General features: G+C 37.1%; 1 protein-coding gene across 6 annotated transcripts in view; it reads left to right on the top strand.

Moving 5' to 3' along the window:
- The window catches only part of ANO3 (anoctamin 3), a 200988-nt gene that overhangs the window by 142976 nt on the left and 33184 nt on the right, over positions 1-24828 (top strand). For 5 of the 6 annotated variants that reach the window (XM_048948251.1, XM_048948256.1, XM_048948253.1 and 2 more), the window contains 9 exons: positions 2547-2699; positions 5096-5196; positions 8169-8213; positions 12079-12210; positions 13558-13664; positions 15027-15082; positions 17132-17253; positions 18257-18391; positions 22912-23008. In XM_048948251.1, the coding sequence (XP_048804208.1) occupies positions 2547-2699; positions 5096-5196; positions 8169-8213; positions 12079-12210; positions 13558-13664; positions 15027-15082; positions 17132-17253; positions 18257-18391; positions 22912-23008 (948 nt within the window). The remainder of the gene's footprint in view (positions 1-2546; positions 2700-5095; positions 5197-8168; positions 8214-12078; positions 12211-13557; positions 13665-15026; positions 15083-17131; positions 17254-18256; positions 18392-22911; positions 23009-24828) is intronic. The other variant, XM_048948252.1, reaches the window with a different exon arrangement.

The following is a 24828-nucleotide window of genomic DNA, read 5'->3' as shown; positions in this document are numbered from 1 at the left end:
TACTGACAGTGCAGATCATTATTTATTGAACGCTGCCCCTGGAGATTTCTGTTCAGTGCAGATGAACCTGAGGGCATATTTGCACCACTGTTAATCTGCTCTTGCAGTAAAGTTTTTTTCCAGGAGAGAAGAGCAAAGTGAACAATGTCTAGAAAGTCTAGTCCAAAGGAAAGGTAGAGGTGTCCTACTGAAAGGGAAATTTAATTTGCAGAATGTCTGCACAGAAACTGCATGAGCAGAAACTATAAGGTATACATCATCTCTCCCCATGGGGGAATTTTGGGCAGGCTTCTCCTGTTGTTTTGCCAACTTCATGGAACATAAAAAGAAGCCAATTCAAGTCAGCTTTTGTGAAAAGCTTATGCTGGAATACTACATTGCTACCCCAAAGCATCATTCTTGTCTGCAAGTCATTACAAGAATTACCGAAATTGAGTGGGTTCTGGCAAAGAAGAGTGGTAGAAGTAGATAGAGAAGGTAAGGGGTAGAAGAGGAAATAAGAGATTACTTGTGAGCAGTGAGGGAAATGTGTAAACAAGCACTTTTGGGACTAATGCTGCTACCTGCTGAAGAATGTAGGAGCAATTTGAAGGTGACAGAAAAAGGATGCCCGCTTGGTCTTCCTCATTAAAATGAGGTGTAAGACAGTGGGTAGTTAGGCCTGCCAGTGATGCCAGTAAAGAGTATGCCAGAGGATGAGCAACATCCAAACTGTAAAAACACAGGAAGCTATGCAAAAGTAGGAGAATCCATAAACCCTGCTTTACTGTTGAATTTTGTCTTTCAAGGGCAGAATGGTATAGAAACAGGGTTCCTGTGTCATAGATGTCATTTTTTAAAAATTCTTTTTTTACAAATGGGTCTGTGTATAAGGACTGCACTATTCTAGTCATGATATGAAATGTGATTTGGGTTTCTAGTATACTTTTAAAAACACCTTTCAGTTCCCAGAACAAATGCAAGTTTACACTGCTGTGAGTAAGATTTGAATGTATTATTTTTGGTCAGATATCTAGAAGTAAAAAGCCAACATGAATAAAAGCCTTGTTTTGTTGTGGGTTTGTATTTATTTGTTTGTCAGTGATAAGATTTAGTGATCCTGTAAACCTATTGAAGCACAACATGAAAGTCACAGCTCCAGGCAAGTAGGACTATGTTTAGATCTCAAATACCCATTTTCTATTTACATATTCATTATTGAAATACATAGGCAGGTATGTACCTTGGAGCACATAGTGGGTGCTTTCGTGGGTTGCTTTAAAAAGTTGCATCCAGAAAATAAAGGCAACTGAGGCCATCACAAGCTGCTGGGGAGAAAAAAAACCTAATTGTATTTAAATGGAAGCTTACATTTACATAATATTTCCAAAGATGAGTTGATGCAATTTTGTAGCAATGAATGGTCTGAGAGTTGCTCATTGGTTGTTCTGGAAGGAAGAAAACAGAGAAGGAAGAATAATCTTAGAAAACATTTTTTGCAGACTTGAGAAGACCTCAGAAACACTGAATGTGTAGAAAGTTAGCTGTGAGGTGTATGGAAGTATTAAAAAATAAAACACCTTGCACAAACAAACGAGCTGGTATCCAGTGTCTCTGCTGCTGGCATCACACACCAACACATGGTTCCACTTATGAAAGGAGAGAGTAATAGTTGGGTATGACTGAATTTTATTAATGACTGAGCTTTATCTCAAACAGTCCAAATAAGATACAATTCCATGAGAAACAATCTAGCTGATAAAAAGTAATGCATCATCAACAGACTTCTGATGGTGCGAGTGATGAATTTTCCTTAAAACTCCCATGCATGTTCTGGACAGACTGCTGTGTTGAAATGGTGCTGCAGCCTCCAGAAGACGGCAGCTGTTTCTCAGTTTGCCTTTTCAAATTTCAGACTCTTGATAGGCTGACACCAGTTGATATAGTCGCCGTCTATTCTGAATCATGCAAAACACAGACTGTAAAAATAGCTTGCAGCAGCACTGCGTAAAGCAGGCTTTTCCGTACTGAATCAGAGGATCCATTCCGTTTACAAGTGTGAGGGAAGGAACTAGACGAGACTTAAGCACTTTGCAAAAGGACTTTGGCTGGGGTATCTGAGGAAACGTCCTCATCAGTACTGTTTCCTTTTTATTTTTTTGAAATTATTTTTCTCCAGGAAAATAAAAATAGGATTGTTTTATAAAATTTTCCAGGTACCAAACTTGGTTTAATTTCCTTGTCTTTCAGCTTCATTAATTCTGATAGTTCTGTTCATATCTATACACACTAGATAAAAATTGTAGGATTTTTTGCACTGCTGACAGAAATGCCTAGATTGTGATTGCTGTAAAGTTATTTTAGTTTGTTCTGTTCTAATTGAGATGAACTCCTGAACAACCAATGCAGAAGAACTGCCTGTTCTTGTGACTTGCTCTTTATATATTCATCCCGTGGATATGTGGACATCTCTGCTTCAGGAAGTGCTGTGTTACAGGGAACTTGTGATGGATCCGTTCATCTTTATGAATGCTGTATTTAACAGATTTTAATTTTATCTTCTCCAGACTAATGCCATGGCATCGTCAGGCCTCTTCTTCAAAGATGGCAAGAAACGCATTGATTACATCCTGGTCTACAAAAAGTCGAGCCTACAGGTAGAAAAAAGAAGCACATTTGAGAAGAATTTGAGAGCAGAAGGGCTGATGTTAGAACGAGAGGTGAGTTCTTAGTTGATGTGGTATAAAGCAAACTTTGCAATGCTGTCTTCCTGGACTAAACTTATAACAGATTCCTGATGATTCGTAAGTGTTTCTGGTCAGACTTGTCCCTTTGTTCACTGCTAATATATTAATCATAGAATCATAGAATGGCTTGGGTTGGAACGGATCCCATCAAGCTCCCAAGTTCCTGCAGCAGGCAGGGCCGCCAACCTCCCCATTTAATACCAGCCCAGGCTGCCCAGGGCCCCATCCAACGTGGCCTTGAACACCTCCAGGGATGGACGGGGCATCCACAGCCTCTCTGGGCAGCTGTTCCAGCACCTCACCACTCTCTCTGTGAAGAACTTCCCCCTGGCATCCAACCTCAATCTCCCCTCCCCTCCCACCTTAATGTATAACCCGTATGTCTTCTTACAGAATGCCTATTTGATCTCCCTATATTTTTAAACGGGTAATGATGACAAGTTAATCCATCCCTAGCTTACATGTCTGTGTTGAGTTCTTTGAGCTAGAATAGTTTACAATTTCTATGCTACTTGGCAGGCTTCCAAATTTTCTGGAATGCAATTAGAAAAACAAGCAAACAAACAAAAAAACAGCCTTTTATTCCAGTCATACTTAGTAAAATATCAGAAGTCATGCCAAGTCTCACTGTTAACCCCCTTTTTCTTTGCACGCTGAAACCTTTAAACACTAAGAACTTTGAATATTAAGGATTTCTTTCTTTACATTACAGAATGATTTTGTCAGCTTTGCTCTGATCTGTAATAGCTTGTTTTCCCAAGAGTCCAAATTAATATCCCTCTAGGTTCCTAATTAGGTTCCTAATAAAGTTGCTGATACTATAGGGATTAATTAATATTTTTATCTAGATGCTCACCATCAGCCTTTCATATCAATATTTATTTTTAAATTGTTCTCTGCATTGTCAGAAAAAAAAGAAAGTATTTATGTCCTTGTTTGTCTTTTCCATTCCTTTCTGTGTCTTAGTTTTAATGCTGCTCTTTATTGCACTTTGATGGATATTTTTGCCATGAAATTTGAAAAACTACTTCAAAAGGATGTGAAGCTGTTGTGATGAGGATAACAGTACTGAGAATGTTAACATAAAAATAAACAAATTCAGGAAAACAGCCTTGCAATTTTAATGGTCTGTGAATTACTGCTAAAAAAGACATGTATTTAGTCTTTCTTAAAGTAAGTTCCTGTAGTTCATGTGTCTTTTACCTTGATTATTTCTTTAGCTCAACTTGGTGGAACTGCTTTATGTGTTCTGTGTGAAAGCAGTAATGTTTTAGCTGCTTGCAAGTCCTTGCAATAGCAATAAAACACGCTGAAGATTTGTAAATAACTGGCCTGGAAGTTTTGTTAAACTTATTTTTAAATTTTTAAACATTATTTAGAATCTAATAGGAAAATAAAAACCTGATTTTCAGATATCTATTGAAATAGGACCGATCTTCAGCTGGAGTCAATTTAGAAGCACTGACATTTCAGACAGAATGTGTTTGTATAAGATAGTGATTCTAAATATCAAGCTGTTGAAATTGCTTTCCAGTATTATTTTTTCCTTGTCTTTGGAGAACAACGAAATCCTAGAAGCAATATCAAATAACTTTGACATGACCTTATGGCACCGATGGGCAGCATTTTTGAGCACTTAAAATTCATTTTACTCTCTGACTGAATTTTCCTCTATCTTTCCTTACCAAATCTTGTATAATTCAAGTCTTGGGAGACTTTTATCAGACTCAACTCTACCAAAATGTTTGATTACGAAAAACTCAAGCAAATACATTTGGGACAGGAATTTAACACTGAAATACTGATTAAAAAAAATAAATACAGGAACATTTGGTGTTGAAACCCTTGTTTGTATTCATATAAATATGTGATAAAAACCATTTCTGTAAAATATTCCTCATAATTTTATGGGGAAAAAAAATCATACAGGGATCACATTTGAAGTTGATAACTGTCATCATGCTTAATTTTTTCTGGATTTTCTGTCTTGGCAAATTGGGATCTGCAGGTTTGTCTTATGGCTCTAACAGCTGAACACCATTGCACTATTAAATGTGATTAAATGTGATACGGATTGAGGGGTCTCAAAAGGACTCATCTGATATTATTTTGATGCTTTAAGCCTTTCTTTACTTCCGCTAGGTTTATAAGAACTGTCCTACAGGTTCTTTTTGGCAGTTTCTTGTTCACTCCTATGACAGGATTTGAGGTGGGATGGAAGCTGTTCATTTCCTATTGTCTGTCTCAGCACTTGTGAAATTTTCAGGCTTTCATGACGAAATTTAACCTTGAATTTAACCTATTTAGAAGTGTGAGTGCCTCATGGGATTGAATTATTAAATTTGTTTATTTTTTACCACTTTTTGCAGCCAGCTGTAACAAACAGTGATATCATGTTTGTTAAAATTCACTGTCCGTGGGAGACGCTGTGCAAATATGCAGAAAGAATGAACATCAGGATGCCTTTCAGGTAAGGTGGAAACTATTTTAATGAACTTGTAATTTATTGCTTAAAATATATTTAAAAAACCTATAATATTAGTTACTTTAATACTCAGTTTCTTGCCTGTGCTAAACAAATTCCTTGTACCTTTTTTGCAGTAAATATTATTGGAGTAGTGAATATCTCCTGTAATAACACTGAAATGTTAAAAGGTTTACATGTTCATTTTCAACTCAATTCATCTTCTTCTCGAGAGAGGAAAGCTTTGTTGTGTGCTGTAAACCTGTGTGACTCATGGAAAATTCCCTTGCAGAACTCCTTTTTCACTTAAATTGCCAAATTCTCCATCTTTCGTATCCCATAATGTGGCTCTCTTGCATTGGTCCTAAGCCAGAAACTTAGTCATTGTGAAGCATCTTTAGCTCAAATCTGGTTTCAAATACCCAGTTATATTCTGAGTTTCTACATCATCCCATTAAGTTTGCAAAGTCCTTTCCATTAAAAAATATTTTCTGTGACAGTCATCTACTGAGTGCTTAAGAATATTATTATAGTGCCGTTTGAGCTCCCCTAATTTGAATGATTCTTGTCTACATTTTAAATATACCACTGAATGTTTGCGTATGTGTACACAAATACATAAACAATCTAAATTCCCATTCCAGAAGTACTTCTTTCTTGCTTTCAATACTTGACATCACAAAAGTTGGGTCTTAACAGCGATTTGAATTCTTTGTCATTTTAGCAACTTCATAGATCTGTAGGGGTCTTCAATAAAAAAAAAACCCAAAACAGTCAACTTTCAGAAGACTGCTTTGTTTGTAAGCTGCTCATAGTTGTGTTTGTATTCAGTGCTTCACCTTCCTAGTTTGCTTTTGAGTCAAATGCTACTGGTCAGAAAGAAGCCTACTGCTCACCTCCAGCTCTGTGAGTAGTATGCACTTGGTCACCATTCCTTTTTCTCTTCTAGAGGATTTAAAAAAGAATTAAAGTGAGATCGCAAGCTAGACCTTGTGCGAATATTTCAAATAAGCTAGTCCTTTAATTGCACTTTTTAAATTAAAATTGAACACAATAGTGAATGCAAAGTAGATTCAGATTAGAGCAGAGGTCCATCTTGCTTTGCAAGCAGCCAGTCTGGTCTGTTCAGTACAAGAGCAGAGCAGCATTCCATGATACCTTCTGTATTTCCAGAAGTCTGTGGTTTACTGACATGCCAAGACAGAATTTGTGTTCACCTTTGTTTTTATTAACCTCTGCTAGCCTTTACATGGATGAAAAAGTAGCCACGTGCACTTCCATAACAACAGCCTGCAGTCACACACTGTAGAATTTAGCTTCATGTTCTGCCAAAAGCACTGTCCTTATTTTGTTTTAAGTCTTGAGCTTGCTTATTTAAGTTCAACTTTTCTAAACTCAATGGCACCTATTGTTTCCTGAGCTATTATCCTCATTCAGTGGGCAAGGGAAGCTCAAATCATACCATAATTGCAATGAACTAGTCCTAAGAACAGGTTATTTGACTTTATCAGAATAATCAGCAGCTTCTGTCTGTTTTGGATACATAACTGAAGAAAAGAACTTAACCTTCCTGGCAGTGTTTCAATGCAGGGAATGCATCATCCTGTGCAGCACTGCAAAACTTTGGCTTTTGGTTATGGTCCTTACAACGCCAAGTATCAGTATCATAAATGAATAATACATGAAGAATAAGTCTCCTGAATTGGACTCAGACTTCTTGGGTTTATTCTGCTGAATGCAGGAATGTAAACACAATCTACAGAGTTATTAAATATGTTAATAAAAATTTCTTTTCCTGAGAAGTAACAATTTTTTGCACAACCGAAGGACTAACCAGCATCCTAGAACCCAATTTTAGCATGGCATGATGCCTAAATATGTTGGCAGATTCATAATATGCATAATGTAAGCAATATGAGATGGAATTTTTTTCTAGCATTTCAAAACGCTGCGGGAATCAGTTACCTTCAAATATAATAAATGTAAATGCTTTCAAAACTAATTTCTGTTAGGACAATATTTAAATCATGACCTAATTATTATTGTTATTATTTTTTTTAAAGGTATTTTTGTGAACTATGAGTCAGGAGAAACAAAACTGAGATGGTTCTAAACGCACAAATGCTCGTTTTATCAGTGTTCACAAGTATTTCTTGTGAAACATAAGTTATCCTTGTGTATTGTGAAGTTGTTTCTGGTTCTAACTGGGCTCCATTTGTGCAGAACAGCTAAGAGTGATTTAAGTGGAACTTTGGAAGCTTTGAAAAATGAATCAATAAATCTGATGTCTACAGATGCTGTAATAATTCTTTTTGGTTTCACTTACAACTCTACCTAGCTGTACCAAGTGTCAGCAGCCTACAGATTGCTGGACAGATGAATTTGTTATTTTGGTGTATCTTAATGAATCTCAAATACTGTACAGATGGGCAGTTGCAAATCTTGTTACCTCTGTTGGTTCTGGTTGAATTTATCATCTGATGGAGATTTATGTACATCTCCAGAGTGGGAATGCCATTTTTATGTGGGTTAGAATGAAGGATGAGGGAGAATATCAACTGAAAATAATGTTAAGCCTTCATGTTAATGTGTCTACATAAACTTGCTTTCATTCCTCCTAAATAAATGAACCATGTACAAGATGAAAGGATTTAGGCACGTTTTAAGTACTACATATGTAAGATGGTGTGAAATGAATACAAACACAACAGCATTTGAACACTGTCTAATGGTGTCTTATGAATGAATCCCTGATCAGATATTATTAGCTACAATACGTAGCTGAAATGTAAGTTTCTCTGAGGAGCAAATTTCAGTCTTGAAAATACTCTGTTTCAGTTTAATTTTAAACTGTTTTTCATCTTTCTGTCTATGAAAATGCATGTTTTGTATTGTCTGGTGTTCTTTTCCTAATGTATGTGTCCTTTTCAACTGTCTTTTGCTTGATTATTTTCAGCTGATTTTTGCTGTTCTTTCAGGAAAAAATGTTATTACACTGACTGGAGGAGCAAAACCATGGGCAGGTTGGTGGGTGATGTGTAGCTTCTAATATTCCAAATAGTCACCCAGCTAAATAAAATCCATTTGCAGTTGTAAATTTATCCAGGAAACTTGGATACATCAGATTATTTCACTGAAAACTCAAAATACGTTAGCTCCAAGTGTTAAAATATTCTGTAACAAGATGCAGTACTTTAAAGTTTTGCCAGATCTCATTTTAGAAATGCAGATGCGCTTATGCCAGGAAAAAAAGTGACCCTTTTCCTGGCAGCAAAGATTTGATACTGAATCCAGCTCTACAGTTACGTCTTCTCCTACAGAGAGATGTTTCTTTAGCATGTAAGCTACTTTTGAGTGCACGTCTTCAGTCTGAATTCTCTCGTCAGCTATTTCTTTGGAGGTGCAAATGTATCATCTCTCATATGCATTCTGTTGATCAGGACTAAATCAATGACAAGCTTTGAAGGCTGGTTTGAATTTTTATTTGATAGCTGACAGTAATGTTTTTGCTGCAGTAGGAGACCTTTCACTCTCTGAGCTCTCACAGTATCACCAGGATTGGAAAAGTCCTCCCAGATCATCTGGTCTAACAGTCCAACCTTTCAACCTTTGACTCTGTCATTACTGTAAATGGATCTCTTCCCTGAAAGCCATCCAGCCGTAGCCTTGGATGCCAACCTCACCTCCAGTTGCTCCTGGCAGTTAGGAGGGAAGTGAGTGAAGCAGGAGGAGCCTGGGCGAGCCAGGGAACCGTAACTGCCCCCTCCTGCTTTAGTCAGGTGTCATGAAGTCTTGTAAATCCTAATTGCCTGTGGAAAATGTATGAAAATGTTTACAAGAGAAATCTCCTGAAAGAGTTTTATGTTCTGGGCTTTCGAGATGAATCTTTAAATTACATTCGATTTTGGTTCTCCTGCTGTTACTTTAGATGATGCAGAGTTCTCATTATTTTCCACGAACAATTTGCAGAGTCTCATGGTAACAGTTTGCAAAGTAATCAGTTAGCAAAAATAGGCAATGTACTGCTGAACATCAAAGTAAGACAAAATACATAAACAAGTTGAAATGAAACAACCTATAACATAAATTTACAACTGCATTTTTCCTCTTTCCAATCATCCACATGCTTGCTCCATTTTAGTGTGCATTATGAAAAAGTGATGTGCTTTGTAATGCAAAGGCAAAATTAACTGAGCTTACTGCAAAGTTATTTTTTTTAAATCCATCTGGTGAGTCCTAGGTATTAAACAAATTTGTCTTCCTTGTTTAGAAGGACAGATGTCTTAAACGTTGTTGAAGTCATACAGTACCTGTGAGCCAAGTAGTAAACAATTTTAATGACAGCTTGAATTTACATTTGAGACAAGTGTTTTTTACCTGTGATTTAGCTGGAATTTGGGGCTCTTTTTTCTTTAAATATATTTTCTCTGACATTTTGTACAGTCGGGTGCAGAAAGGAATAATTTGGGGGAAAAAAAGCTAACTTTAAAATTGCTGACACACATCTCATCATTCTCATTGTTGCTGCTGTCATTGTCTTTTACATCTTAAATCTTCTCAGGTTTAACTTCTCTGTAATTTTTCAAGCATTTCTGAACATTTCTAAGCTAAGTGGGGCTTACGGGAGGTAGGATGGGGAATGTAGATTTAAATCTTTGTACATCAAAGGTAAAATTCTAAAGCCACTGAGTTTCCGTGGTTAAGAATACGGGTAATGCTGTTAATCAGGCCTTACTGTGATATATGCGTTTCTCTGAATCTATCAGTGCAGTGTGGTAGATGTGTATGTCTGCACGTCTGTAAGTCTGTACAAGATAATTTGGAGCATGCTTAAAGCAGTGAAGGTGAATGTAACACCAATACAATGTGTTTCTTCTGCATGATATCTACATGATATCTCTCTCCCTATTTATTTATTTGCATAAATTTACAGTCATGTATGTTAAATTGACCTTGTATCTGCCCTATGAGACATCCCAAAGCCAGACTTGTAGAACCTCTTGGTTTTTTTTGTCAGAATATGAGAGGCAAACACAGAAGAAATGGCTGGGTACTGACTGATGTCAAAACATCCTGAATGAGCAGTTGCTCAGTTTTGGTGTCTCATTCCATTATAACCATGGATTCTGGTCAGAAAATCCAAGTAGTGGTTTCATAAGAAGAAATAATTGCTCCTTTAAGTCACCGTGGTTAAAGAGTGAATAAGTGACAGAAGATCACTTCTATACACATAACATGTCAATATGGAGGTGCTGTTTATCAAGCTGCCTTAACTCCTTGAAACCCCAGTCTCAGTGGATGGCCTCATCATGTTAGATTAGTTCTCAGGGCACCAAATTCACTTCCATAGTGCTTCTTTCCACTGGCATCAGCTGAGTAGACATAATATGCAGGGATTTTTGGACTTAGTTTATTCCAATTCTGTTCAGAGCAGAAAGGATGTTGAAACCATTTCCTCTTGTCCTATCACAACAGTGATAGGGGCAATATGAGCATGTTGGCAGAGCTGATTTCTTTAAAATAATCATTATCAAATACATTATTTTTTTTTCAGATTTTGGAGAGTAAAAACGATCAAGGCTTTTTACATCATTTTACATTACTTTTTACTAGTCTAAAATAATTTCACAGTATAGAATCTGATATCAGATGCATTGTTCTTCTTCCTGATGTATCTTCATACCTGCCTGTTTAAAAATATATAATAAAAATCAGCATGTTGAGAACAGGAAAATAAAAGACAATCACATGAAAACTTCTTAGATATACTGCGTGCAACTTTGTGCTGGAGAGCTTCCATTGAAACTATTAAGATAATCATCTTGCACGGTAAGATATTGTTTGAGAAGGGATGCATCTGTGTGGGAATTGTCTTCTGTTTCAGCTTTATGAACTCAGTTCATGTGAGTTCTGTTTCTCATAATGCTTAGTATCAAGTGTTTCCCTCAGGTGCAGAACAATTAAATACCTACCGTGCACCAACACCTTAGTAAACATGTAGCAAGAAGATATTGAGAATTTTAAATGCAAATTTAAAATGATGATGCCACACTTGGTTTAGTTTTCTCTCTGACATGGTGTTAGATAAGGGTAGAGCTTTCACTGCTTTTGTGGATAATAAGGGTCACTTTTCCACAAAAGCATCTTCTCTGCCTGAGCACAACTTCCTGTGTGCTCACTTTAATTAGGAAATGGAGAACTCTGCTTCTGCTTAACACAGGGATTCTGTATCTCTAGCAAAAATCATGCACTTAGCATTACACTTCTTGTGGCTCCCTATATGTCAGGCACACGTTGGCACTGAAGTGAGGCCCACATCCCACTGAAAAATATTATGAGGGAAATATTTACCAAAATTCCCCCCCCCTTTTTTTTTTTTTTTCTTTTTTCCAGTATCTCTCATTTGATTCTGCTGTCATAAGACATCATTCTGTAGTGAGATCTACTCTTTAAATACACACAGTTATTGCAGTCCAATATAAGAAAAATGCAGGCCAACAAGCTGTGTAAAATTAGAGAAATAAGAAGATAAATTTCAGCATTTGCTTGGAAATAAACTATGCTGCAGTGTATTATTCCATCTATGGACACTGTCCTGAGATACTGTTTAGTCAAAATGCCAGTGGAAGAAAGCCTTTTATTTACCTGTATGTGATCTAAACAAATAAAAAAAATGTTCTGTTTGTGTTACAATGCTGATTTTTAGAGAACTGCAGGTAGTATAGCTTTTGCTTTATTTGTTATATCGCTATACTGTTTCCTGAGGTAAAGTCAGGAATTTACCTGTTTTCATTGCATTTCTATTATGATGTCACTGAATATTCAATGATGGATATAGAATTAGCCAGTGGATAAGAGCGTGCAAATTTACATTTGTTATTTTCTCAGTTTGCAGAGGAATATGAGAGAGCTGAAAAGTTGGTTGCCTAGAAATCCAATGAAGCTCGATAAGGAGGCCCTACCAGATCTTGAGGAAACAGATTGCTACACAGCACCCTTTAGCCGTGCTCGCATACACCAGTAAGTGTTGGAACTGGAAACACAGCTCCTCAGACCAGAAGGGTTTTCTATTTTCTCTCTCCTCAGCAAGTCCCATAGAGGCAGCCATTAACAGATGGTCACTGGCAAATACCCAGTAGCATGTCTGATATTTTCTATGAAATTTACTCTTAAAGCAAAAAATCTGCTCTCTGTTACTTGTTATTGGGTGTTGCTATTTGTTATTTGGTTACAGCTCGTACTACAGGCAAAAGGTTGACTAAAAAATGACCGCCACTTTTTTTTTGGTTTAGAAGTTTGTTTTATTTTCCATTACATTACAAAATGCAAATACTTGCTCAAATTTGCTTACCTTGATTAAATGTTTTACTTAGGCAAAACCTGAGAAAGCTGTTGAAACTGGCAACACCTGGAAATGGGCTAAGTACATTGTCAGGGTTTTTGCTGTCAGCTGTGCATTTTAGAAATGCTGTTGTCTGTGAGAGGATAAATATATATACTCCGAAGAAAAACTGTATGTGATCACCATCAACGTGCTCATTTGATCTAGTTTAACTGTGTTATAAATTTTTTAAGCAACAAAAGAGTAGAAGTGTTGAAATTCTAGCTGTTTATTTTAAAATTATTTTGTGATACTTATTTAGGAGAGGGAAGTTCATATGAAGTAAAAATGTAAGTTAGGGTGAATAGGTTTTTTTCTTCTCAGTAAAGAAGCTATGTGCAGGCAGACTGACTTCACCCTAGAAAGGCAGAATAATTGCATTATTATCTCAGGTTTTTTTTACTAATTAATTATATTGCAGCGGGTCAGTTGCTCGTTCATGGTGCAGTTTTTCAACATGCTCAGCTGACGTGATGAACTGCAATAGTGTCACCTTTGGCACAGCTGAGAAGGGAAAAGCTCCCACATGTCACATTTCTGGCATTCAGAACCCTCAGCCATCTGGGAATGGCTATTTGTGATATTTGGCTCTATCTTAGGATTCTCTGAGGGGAGGAAGTTGTGGAGCTGCTCCTCAAGCATCCGGTGCTCGGAGACGATCATTATTTCTCCCTGAATGGCAGTAGTAGTAGTTTTGTACTCAGATCTCTCAGTTATGTCATGAATTTCAGAACGATCACTACTTCTGAAGAGTATTTTTTGTCATTGTTAGGACAGTTTGGAAAAAACGATATTTTCTGTTTTCTCAACAATCTGTGCTAATGACAATTTTTTGGAGCCTGAGAAGGTGCTTTAAGAATGTCCAATTCTGTAACCAACAACTGTAAAGCTACAATAAATCGCTGTAAGAAAAAACATATTGAGCAGCTACGATTCAGCACCTATGTATTGCTTTGAGTGTTAAAAGACATCCGTTATTTCAATAGCTTTACCATAAACAACAAAGACAGCTTCTTCAGCAACTCCACAAGAAGTAGAATTGTGCATCACATGCTACAGAGAACCAAGTATGAGGATGGAAAATCCAAAATGGGTGAGAATGCTATATTTTTTTCCTAGCCTGAAGATATGAAAATCTTATATTTCTGCTTGCTTGAGAAACTATTTAGCGAAGTAAAATTTAATTTTGCCATCCCTTGAAGCCTTTGTTCAACCAGTAATACACTTGAATGTATGTTGCATGCAATTGTTCCATGAAATAACTCAGTGAATATTAGGAATTGCTTCCACCTTAATACTCGTTTCTTAAATTGGAGAGGTTATAATAGCTTCATGTGATCAAGAGCCATAAGAGAGATAACTTAGACCTCAGAGAACTGACATGAGTCTTCTAGGACTGGCCATAGAACTGCTATGACCCAGCAGTCTCAGACCAGCAGAATTGATCAGAACTACTCTTCAATTATCTGATGTCTCCATGCAGTTCAGAGACAATTGACTTAAAGACTAAATCCAGTTTTTGCCAACACTCTTATTATCTTATCATATACATTCTGTATTTCAGAAAGTCCAGTTATTCATTTTCTATTAAGAGCAATATATATATATGACCTTCTGTTTGTCTGTAGGCAGTAAGAATTTAACATAGATGCATACTTACAAAGATGATAGCAATTACAAAATGTTGTTGCTTGAGTTTCTGGGAGAAAAGCAGAGGTAAGAAAATCATAGAAACTGAGGGATGAAGTCAAATGCTACTGAAGGTGATGGTGACAAGTTTCATCTTGTAATTAGTGTAATTTCTATAAATGGATAGATCAGAAATCTGTCATGAGAATTTACTTCTTAGATCAAGTTGGCTACACAAGTATGTCCTCACAGGCTACTGAGTCTTTTAACAGTTATTATTAAGGTTCTTTATTCCTTATTTTTTATAATGAACTTTGATGGTAGAATAAATATGGTTTTAGAAGGACTCTAGGAATGGATCCAGATCCATTCATCCAGTCATTCAGATCCATCCAGATCTGATCTGACAAAAACTCCTTCAGCTGGTTCATATTTAAAAGTGACAGGATATTCTCTCCATGCCTCTCACTGTGTGATCATCTGTGTGTTCACGCCAGATCATCTGATCACCCATAAAATCTGTATCCTGTGCTCTGATTAGTACAAGAGTGTGACCACCTTCTCACACTTGATCTGGCACAGGCACCCAACTGTGAGAGAAAAGCTGCAGCCGCTGACCTTCAGAATGCTGTCGTTTAACACAACCAGAGAGCTTGAGGGATCAAAAGACCCTGGTGGGTCTGCTGATGATTTTCATATTCAGCAGCATCCTGAATACCTAATAGGAATTTGGATTCTCCTTTTGTAACATGAAGATTCTCATTGTTTAAAGCTAACTCTGTATTGAAAAAATGTCATTGAAACTACTGCATTTCTTTCTTTTTAGGTATTAATAGATTACTAAACAATGGAACATATGAGGCAGCATTTCCACCACATGAGGTAACCTCATTAATTTTGCATTTGTATTTACATTTTGATTAAAACTTGCACTACTTTGAGATACTTCATGGTTTATAATTTTGTCTTGCAAGTTTTTCTATTTCACTACGTAATGCTGAGTTATTAACAGCTCTTAAATTAACATTGGCTTCATGAGGTTTTTTTCTTTAGCTGCCACCGTTCAAAAACACTCTTTTTTTTTCCTAATGGATTGTGCAGTAAATCAAACTTAGGGAAACTGGCTATTTATTTTCTTTTTAGACCTTTTTGCATAGTCCTGGATAATTTGTGCTTGACAGTATCTTCTTCAGTAGATTAGAGTCTACTGAAGTCTGCAGAGGTGTGAAATGAATGAAAAACTTTCTTTATGTTTTGAAAGGAAAGAAGCAACCCATACATCTTTGGTCATCATAAATGCCTACCAGTAGCATGGTAATTGCAGCTGTGAGCACTGTGGTTAATTGGTCTGAATGCTGTGACTTTATCTTGTGTTTCAAAGGACCAGTTTATGGTTTAGAAATTGCTGAGGGTGATTTTTTATGTTGCATTAATAATACAGGAAATACAGTGAAGGAGTATTTTAGGGAAATAATTGAGTTAACACTTCAGTAGGGCATTACTGTAGGGAAAGGTCAGTCACACTGCCAGAAAAAGCTGTGTAGCTTTCTGTTGCTAACAAATCCATGCTCTCATATCCATTTTGTGACATAACACAGAAATGTGTACACAAGCAACAATTTCAGAATCACAGAATCGCAGAATGGCCAGGGTTGGAAGGCACCTCAAGGATCATGAATCTCCAGCACCCCTGCCACATGCAGGGCCACCAACCTCCCCATTTAATTCTAGACCAGGCTGCCCAGGGCCCCATCCAACGTGGCCTTGAACACCTCCAGGGACAGCGCATTTCAGCTTAATGAAGTCAGATTTTTAAGCCACTCTTACCTTAATTGCAGTTTTACTGGTCCTAGGGATAGCAGTTAAACACTTCACTTTTTTCTTTTTTTTTTTTAATCACAGAAATAAACATGAGTGAAAATTCGTTCCCAATGGGAACACTATGGGACTTGCTATGGATAAACAGTGCAAAAAGAAGCAGAAAAAAATACTTGAAATGTAGAGGAGTGGATAATGCTTTATGCATTGCACTCATTCTTTCAGATGACTGTGAAAATAAGCTGATGTTCTGTCCTTAGGGATTTCTAGATGTTGCTAAAACCATTCTGTGCTGGCATTTTTCTATGCTTTGCTGATTTGATTGCAAAACACTGTTTTTAAGTCATTCTTAAACCAGATAGCAGATTCCAACAAATAGTGCTATTTCAATTCTGAGCAATTGTCAAGTTATCAAACAAATTATAAAAAACTCAAAATGGCTAAAAGTACTTGAGTCAATCAGGTTCAAGAGTGTCTCTGCTTTCCTCCCACAGTGTGATTTACCTGTGAGTTGTTTGATGAAACATTTATTTTCCGTAAGTCTGTACTGCTCAATGAAAGTAAATTCTGGGGGAGGTTCAAAATAATGCCAGTTCTATTGTTTCTACCTTCTCAGCCTTTCCTACAGTTTCCTATACTTTTTAATAGGAGTTAAATAATATCACTGGAAATATCTGGGACAGAAGGATCTAGCTGACCTACCAAAATTTTTTAGGGAGGGATAAAACAGATGCCATAATGTATTTCATGAGAGTTTTTGAAAAGTTGAAATGAGTAAAAGCATACGAATAAGCATAGAATAATGAAATTGAAATACTGTTCTTGGAGTAGCATAGAGCTGAGTAGTTCTTGATAGCCTTATAGTAGTGATGTTGTCATTACTTCTTGCAGAAGCTGGCTGTTTGAGAAGGGTATGTAACTGTCTCTCTTGCGAGTTTACATACTAGCAGGTGACATTTCCAGGAGTTGTCCCTAACAAATTGACATCTATTCATTAAAAGTAGTAAAATCTTCATTTAAAATGAGATTCCGGTATAGAAGGAATGAATTCATTTCCCGTAATGTCCAGTAACACGTTTTCATTTCATTGTGGGTTGTTTTTTTTCTTTACAGGGAAGCCACAAAAGCAGACATCCCATCAAAACACACGGAGCTCAGAATCACAGACACCTCTTATATGAGCGTTGGGCACGGTGGGGAATGTGGTACAAGTACCAACCTCTTGATTTAATCAGGTATTAGTACTTTTAAAAACAGCTTGTTGATACAGGGAGCCTGGAAACGATGCATAATCTATTCTGCTGAACTGTTAATTCTTCTTACACCTTCTGTAAAATTTATTACTGTCAGGTAAGAATTGGACTCTCTACATTGCTTCCTTTGAGTGGTCAGAAATGTGCAAGGCCATTAATTTCAGACAAGACTGAATAGAAGTATATATATACAGATGCAGGGTGAAAATTAATTACAACAAGCGATTAGTATTTTAATGTCATAAATTCCCAACTGTAAAGCAGAGAAATATATTTAATTAGAGTGATGTAACAGTGTTGTCTGGATTTCATCTTTTCCTCAACAAGACGTTGGATTCCAATTAAATCCCTTTTCCTTTCTGATAGTTTTCACTCCTGATCCAACAGTCATAAATAGTCATTACACAGAGAATTGCTGCACTGAAGGCTGTGGAACTAAGCATGTGCTGACTTCTCATTTTCTGTTCACTGCTACTTCATCTCTTACAGCAACTGATATCCAAGCTTTTAAGATTTAAAGCTGAATCTTCAGCTTGTCTTTTCAGTCTCTGTTAATAATTTGAAATATGACATATTATGTGACTGCTCATCATAAGTGATTTTTATAATAGAATACTTAAGTAATGCAAACCTGTACTGTTGCTTTCTGGAAGCTGTGTGTCTGTAAGTCTGTATGTTGTGTGTGAATAAACTCTCCTCCATTTAACAATGTTGAAATGGGTGCCTCTATTTAGTCACTGGGAGGAACTGAAAATTGCAGAATACTTCAAATGCATCCTTATAAAATACATGTTCTAATAAGTCTACAATTAGTGTGACCAGAATTTTGTGCTAGCCTAAAATAAAACATTTTTGTAAACTGACAGCAGTATTTACTATAAGCTTGTAATGGTGATTGCTTGTCAGCGTTGCTGTACTAACTGTGAAGACAGTGGTTACTGCAAGTTTTGATTTGAGAAAATATATACATTTCCTTTTCATGTAGGCGATATTTTGGTGAAAAAATTGGACTGTATTTTGCCTGGTTGGGATGGTATACTGGAATGCTGATTCCTGCTGCCCTGGTTGGACTCTTTGTTTTCCTTTATGGTCTGTTTACGATGGATTCCAGCCAAGTAAGGTAAAATCCCATTTGAAAACATAAAATAGCCTGTTGAAAATAAAGAACAACCTGGCACAAGTTAGGTCATTTTACTTGTAAATGCTTTTCAGATATTGTAATCATAATAATAACCAAATAGAACGCTGGGTTATTCAATCAAGTGTATCCACTTTGTATATCTGTTTTGCATCAAGGTGAATGCAGAGTGTTTACAGCAAGCACTCTTACCATTGCATCTGCAATGATTTCCATTCCTGCAAGAAATGAAAGAAGTGCTGATTCTAATGTCACAAGTACTGCTATGGTTATCATTCCAGTCAAAGCTAATGGGTGAAAAATAGTGACACATTCTTTAGTTTTACTTCCATTTTGCCTTTGGCTGTAGGTTAGTACAGTTGTAAATTTCAACTTATGTGTATTTTTTTTTCCCTTCCAACTGTTAGTGGTGTCAAATTTGTGGATGTAAGCTGCAGCCATCTGAGGGCGTTACAACCATGTGAAAGGCTCCTCATTTCCATGTTCCCCACGGTTGTGATTTTGCTCTGAGAGTGGCTTACGTCAGTTTAGAAATAATGACAAGACTGTTACACTGGAGTGCTAACTGTATTTTTAGGAACTGTTTCAAGAGGAAGTGACCTTATTACAGGTTATTTTCCATAGTGAAGTTATTAATGATCATACAATTATAGCTGCGGCTCCAACCAGTTTGGATGCTCAGGCAGTGTGCACAGTGGAATCTGATTTCATAGGTGATGTTTCCTGGATTTGGAGGAGTATTTGACAGCTCTATGTGGAATTGTCTTTGTTTTCTCTTACACAGTGAGTTATTATGTTCCTCAGTGCTGTAATTAAGGCTTTTCTATTTTACACCAAACTCCAGAGAGACTTTACAACTTCAGACTGTATAATAAATATACATTTATTATAAATGTAATAAAATGCAATAAGCATACTGGGCAGGAAATGATGCTATCTTTCTCTGCATTAGGGTTGTTTTGAACAATAAATGTGTGTGAAATGCGCCAAATGTGAAAAGCAAATAGAGGATCATCCTGTTCTTGAGCACAAGTATTGGAAGTATTGAACTGGGAGACTTACATTCTTCACCTTTTCAATGGCACATTTAAAGCAAGCGGGAACTTGTCGTTATCTGTTCTCAGGATGTGATACTCCAGGCACTAGAAGAGAAGTTGTAACATTGATACTCGCCAAGAGAAAAACAATAACAAAAACACAACAGGATTTGTCAGAATTTAAACAAATTAATTGTATACCAAACTTAGAGCTGTGATATGCTTGTGCGGGTGTTGTGTGCTGCTTCTCCCTTGAATACATGTCTCCAGTTTAGCACATTAATAGGAGGAACAGTTGTTTTGCATACAGGACTTTTAGGGTATGATTCTCAGATAGGCAGAGGTAGGCCAGCCTTCAGATTTTCCAGTCCGGTTTTTTTCCCTTGGCTAATGTTGAGCAGCTGCACATGAAACATGCAGGTTTGTGGAGGTTGGTTGTTTCATGTTCCACGCTGAGGTGCTTCAGTGTAATGTTGGGCTACACAGAAAGCTAAGACCCACCGGGGCTCTGGACTCTTTTCTAAAAGCAAAAGTCTGAAATTTAGGTCATGTGTTGTATAGGTTTAAGGGGAGGGTGCAGTTATATATTGATATAGCTAACACTAACTAGTGTCAAGTTCAAAATACCAATAGAGTTAATACAGAAGCCTGGTGTTCTGTGCAGTCCCAAAACATTTGTAATCTGGATGTGTTCATTCTAGGCAAGTCATCGCTGGTTTGTGGAGTGTGAATTTGTGCATTCACTTTGACTTATCGTGGCACAGTAGTGCCATCTCTGTGCATTGCTGCAAACAGATTAGTAAGACCAAATCTAGGTATAGCAAACACAGTTGCAATTAGGAATTTAGGCTCAGTGCCAAGGTATCATGGCAGTGTCCTCACAGCCACATTACCCCAGATCCAGTATTATTTTTTCACGTGGAACTGAGCATTCATCCTATCAATGTTTGTAATTATCAATCAGTAGATACTAGGAAGTGCTGATTTACAGTATTATGAATTATATGGGGAAAAATAATGGTTTTCATCTGTCTGCAAAACTTGAGCTTGCAAGTGATGCAATTATTTTTGAAGAAGCATGCTTTTCTCAGTAATTCCCATTCACCTCTCAGGATTATGAAGCTGGCTTGAAGGTAGCTATGGTTAACCTCCCTCTAGTGGCTGCAGGCAGAAGAAGAATCACAGAATCACAGAATGGCCAGGGTTGGAAGGGACCTCAAGGATCATGAATCTCCAACCCCCTGCCACATGCAGGGCCACCAGCCTCCACATTTAATGCTAGACCAGGCTGCCCAGGGCCCCATCCAACGTGGCCTTGAACACCTCCAGGGATGGACGGGGCATCACAGCCTCTCTGGGCAGTCTGCTATTCCTCTGCTGAAAGAATAAGTACATTAGCTTTCAAATCGGATTGAATCACACGGTGATTGAGCATGAAGAAAGGTGAAACAATAAAATGAGAAGACAAATCCCCCAATACACTGCAGTATCAGGAACTGTGCTATACTGTTGTAAGCAAGTGTGCATGTTTGCCCCGTGTTTTGAAACATATTTTTCTCCATGGCAATGCAGTTTTATTGAAAGTGATGTGGAATGGAAGATGTTCTTTTTCTTGTATGAGATTGCAGTCAGGCTTGGTAAAATGTTGCTGCCAGGATTTGGCAGTGTGGTCTCCCAGGGTGCTTTGGCTGTTGTGTCTATCAATACTTCCAGAGCTCAGCTGCTAAATGAATGCAACCAAGTGAGAAATTCTGAGTTTAAAAACAAAAAACTCCACAGTTGTTTCCAGAATATTTGGAGTATTTGGGTTACATTTTAAAGGCTCAGATATGAAGGAAGAAAAAAGCAGAAAGTGAGTATGTATGTCTGGTTTCACACACTTTTAAATACATTTTGATCCATTTACACTTCCTGAGCTGAACTGGGAAAAGCGTGGTTGTTGTGAGAAGGGTTTAATAGACCTTTACAAGTCTTTTCATTTGAGTTCTTTCTTTTAAGCTAGTTTTGTGGCACGTGCATTGCACATCTTTATGTAAACTAAATCTGATGGCTTTAAAGGTTGCTTTGGGCGCCTTTATAGAGATCTTTAATTATCACTGTTATAATTTTGCCAGATATCAACACAGCATGGCTATCCCTGGCAACTCAATTTGGTGAAATCCACGTTATGCAAAACAAACCAAGACTGTAACTCAAGGTTTAGGGTGCAAAGCACCCAGCATTTGTAATGTTGAATTCAAAGTACACTTGCATTTGGCCTTATGTTTGACGACAAACTGCATCACTGTCAAGCCATTATATCCTACTGTTGAAAAATTATTTCCTTTGCTTGCATGTGTGCAAATGGAAAGGCAATCAAGAAAATCCTGTTACGAGGCACACTAAAAGTTATGTACTGCTCTGCTGCTCTGAAATGATAGCTGTGCTCATTCTAGCTTTCAGGGCTGCTTGCAACAATTTCTTAAGTCCACATTATGGTGTAAGGCTTTCGTGAATTAGTGGTTATGTACTCATTTGGAAATAAACATAATCCTCCATATACTATTAGAAGTGTAAATTCAGGTTTTATGAGAAGTAATGAAAGCACAATGTTAATTAAATCAGTAATTTCCTGCTATTTGCTTTATACCATTACTTTCTTAGTATGACATAGGATCATTTCAGGCTTGTCAGCGTTGCTGATGGTGATTGTTAAGGTTCTCTGTTTACTCACCACAGATAAAATTCGCCCTAAAATTCATTTTTGTACTTTTCTTCATTTTGCTTTGCCTTTGTCAAGGCACTTAATTACATAATACTTCTGAATATGAATATATGAGTAGTCCTAATGAAGCCAATGACTTAATATCCCCAAATCTTAGAACCTCTAAGCAGTAGAATGCAGTTTTTAGATATTTTACCCCCGAATGAGGATACTGTTTTGTTGTTATCCCTAAACATAGGTTCTCCCATACATAATAAAAATGCAAAGATTTGAATTGCTAATGCCAGATTTCCCTCTTAGTGGGTTTTTATGCTGTGACCCAGTGATTGAAGTGTGTGCACAGCCATACTATGGGACTGACCTGAAGTTGATGTCAGCTTGGATAAGTTGACTGAAATCAGTGATGTCCATCTTCTCATGTTTTGTGTCTTCTATTTCATATCATACATGCAGTAATTTGATTGACAGCTAGGAAACAATGTTTTGTTCTTCAGTTTGTTGTAGTTCTCTGGGAGAGAACGGGATCTTTAGAAGAGCAAGTAGTTTAGCATGATGCCCAAAGATGTTATGTCAATGATAGGGCCCACAGTTCTAACGTTTCTGGCCTGAGATAAAGGCCAGAATGCCTTTTTATTTATTTTGAGTCAGCTTTGTGGTTAGGCTGTGTTAACTAACAGAGACCACAAATGATGTAGCTTCAGAAAATCTCAAGGATGCTGAAAGCCTTTTAATAACCTTTATTTTCCTATCTTACACTAAAGCAAAGAGATCTGCGAGGCAAATGAAACCATCATGTGCCCTATGTGTGAACGCAATTGCACACTACAAAAGCTCAATGAAAGCTGCATATATGCCAAGGTAATTATTAGTTTACTGCTATCATGAATGTTTTTGTCTAAAGGCCCACATTCATTCTGCAGTGGCAGCCCTTGTTGCAGCAAAGATTTCAGATTGTGTCATTTATCTATGAGTTTTCAGCCTCTGTATTCTGTGCTTCTAAGAATGGAATAATCTGGGAGGTGCAGAGGTGATTCTAAAATTTGCTTTACTTTCTGAGAATATTTTCTTCCTACATCATTATTTCTATCAATTGATAAATTCCCCTGAATTAAAAAAAAAATGATAATCTTGGGAGTTTATTCCTACTTTTCTCTATATTTTGTTGTTCTTTGCTTGCTTGGTAACTATATTTCTGCTCTTCAAAAGGACTTCTCGAGCATTTCACAGGATTATCTTGTCTATGATGTACTATACTTTGTCAAACTAATGCAAAGAATTAGCACAACTAAATATTTTGCTAGTAGAAGCCATCCTTCAAAGTTAGCTGATCACAAGTACTTCTGTATACGTGCAGTGCTTTCAGGTGAGCAATATGCTTTGATGTTTGCTATGTTCATGGCTGGAAGAGCAGCCTTGGCATTTTTCTCCAATTTCTTTAGCCCATAAGACAAGCTTTGCTCAGAAGTCAGGATTTATTTTAGTTATAGAGCTGTGATTGTCTCTGGATCCATGACATCACGAGAACACTAAGCAGTGTAAAAGAGAATCAACTCCTCATTGGATTTCGAAACCTGATTTCAACAGGACTTGAAGTAGAACTCTGAACTTAGAAACTTCATGTGAAGGAGCATTTGATAAACGTTTGACATGAATTAAATGATCAGTATTTGTAAAAATTTGGCTTTTTATTTTTGTGATGCCACATTGAAAAATGAAAAAGTTGTATTTGAACAACAGCAATCAATGCTGCTATAAATGTTATATTTAAGGCTAAACTGTGCTTGGTTTTTACATACTGCTATAACTTTATGGCAAAATAGAACTTTTTTCCTAACTTGAACTACTTTCATAAGTTTTTAAAATGTGCACTGAAGATAAAAGCTTTCTGAATTGAAATGATATTATGCAAAACTTACAACCCATCCCAGAAACCTCTTATTAGATGACAAGCAACTTAAGCAACTTATGCAGCAAGTTACTGCAGTTTGACAGGAAATTAATACACATTGCTATTGGGGCATATTGTTATTTTAACGACCTCAGTTAATAAAAAGCAGATTTTGTCTTTCAATTATGTTTATATTGCATCTGGCCCACGAGTCATGCTTTTTAATGTCACATTTTGGGGTCTGCAAACCTTGTGGAAAGTAATATAGGCTCCCAGCTTTTTCTGCCAATGCTTTAGCTCCACTGACTAGCCAACCTCAGATGGAAACACAGAAGACAAATAAGTTTTTCCTATTGGGATCTGTCTGTTCTGCATCTCCCCTGTCTGGGGCTGATCAGTGTTCTGCATACATGGGTAACGTGTGCTTCATGTGCAAAGATTGATCTTCAAAGGACAGAGAGAAGCTTTTCTTTGGGAAAAAATATGACAACCATCTGGCTACTAGAATGGCAAAAGAAGTTCCATGAGGTTTTATATTACTATGTAATGCCTTCATTCTCTGTGTTGTCTCCAAAGAAAAGTTCTTTACATCTTCAGTCATCTCTCTCTTGCTAGGAAAGGGCTGGTGTCCATAAGGGCTCATATCCTGCTGATTGTCCTGTGCTGCTTGAGTTGAGCAGCAAAAACCCAAGCACTGCATCTGCATGGCAACGAGTGAATGAAAGTGATCTGTAATGCTAGAAAGTACAATCTTACTTCAAATGAAATATTGCTTTGTACTTTCTGAAGC

Source organism: Lagopus muta, chromosome 6 (assembly GCF_023343835.1).
Source record: "Lagopus muta isolate bLagMut1 chromosome 6, bLagMut1 primary, whole genome shotgun sequence".
Classification (NCBI taxonomy): domain Eukaryota; kingdom Metazoa; phylum Chordata; class Aves; order Galliformes; family Phasianidae; genus Lagopus; species Lagopus muta.
The sequence above is the reverse complement of the archived record's forward strand: the minus strand, read 5'-3'. Positions and strand labels throughout refer to the sequence as shown.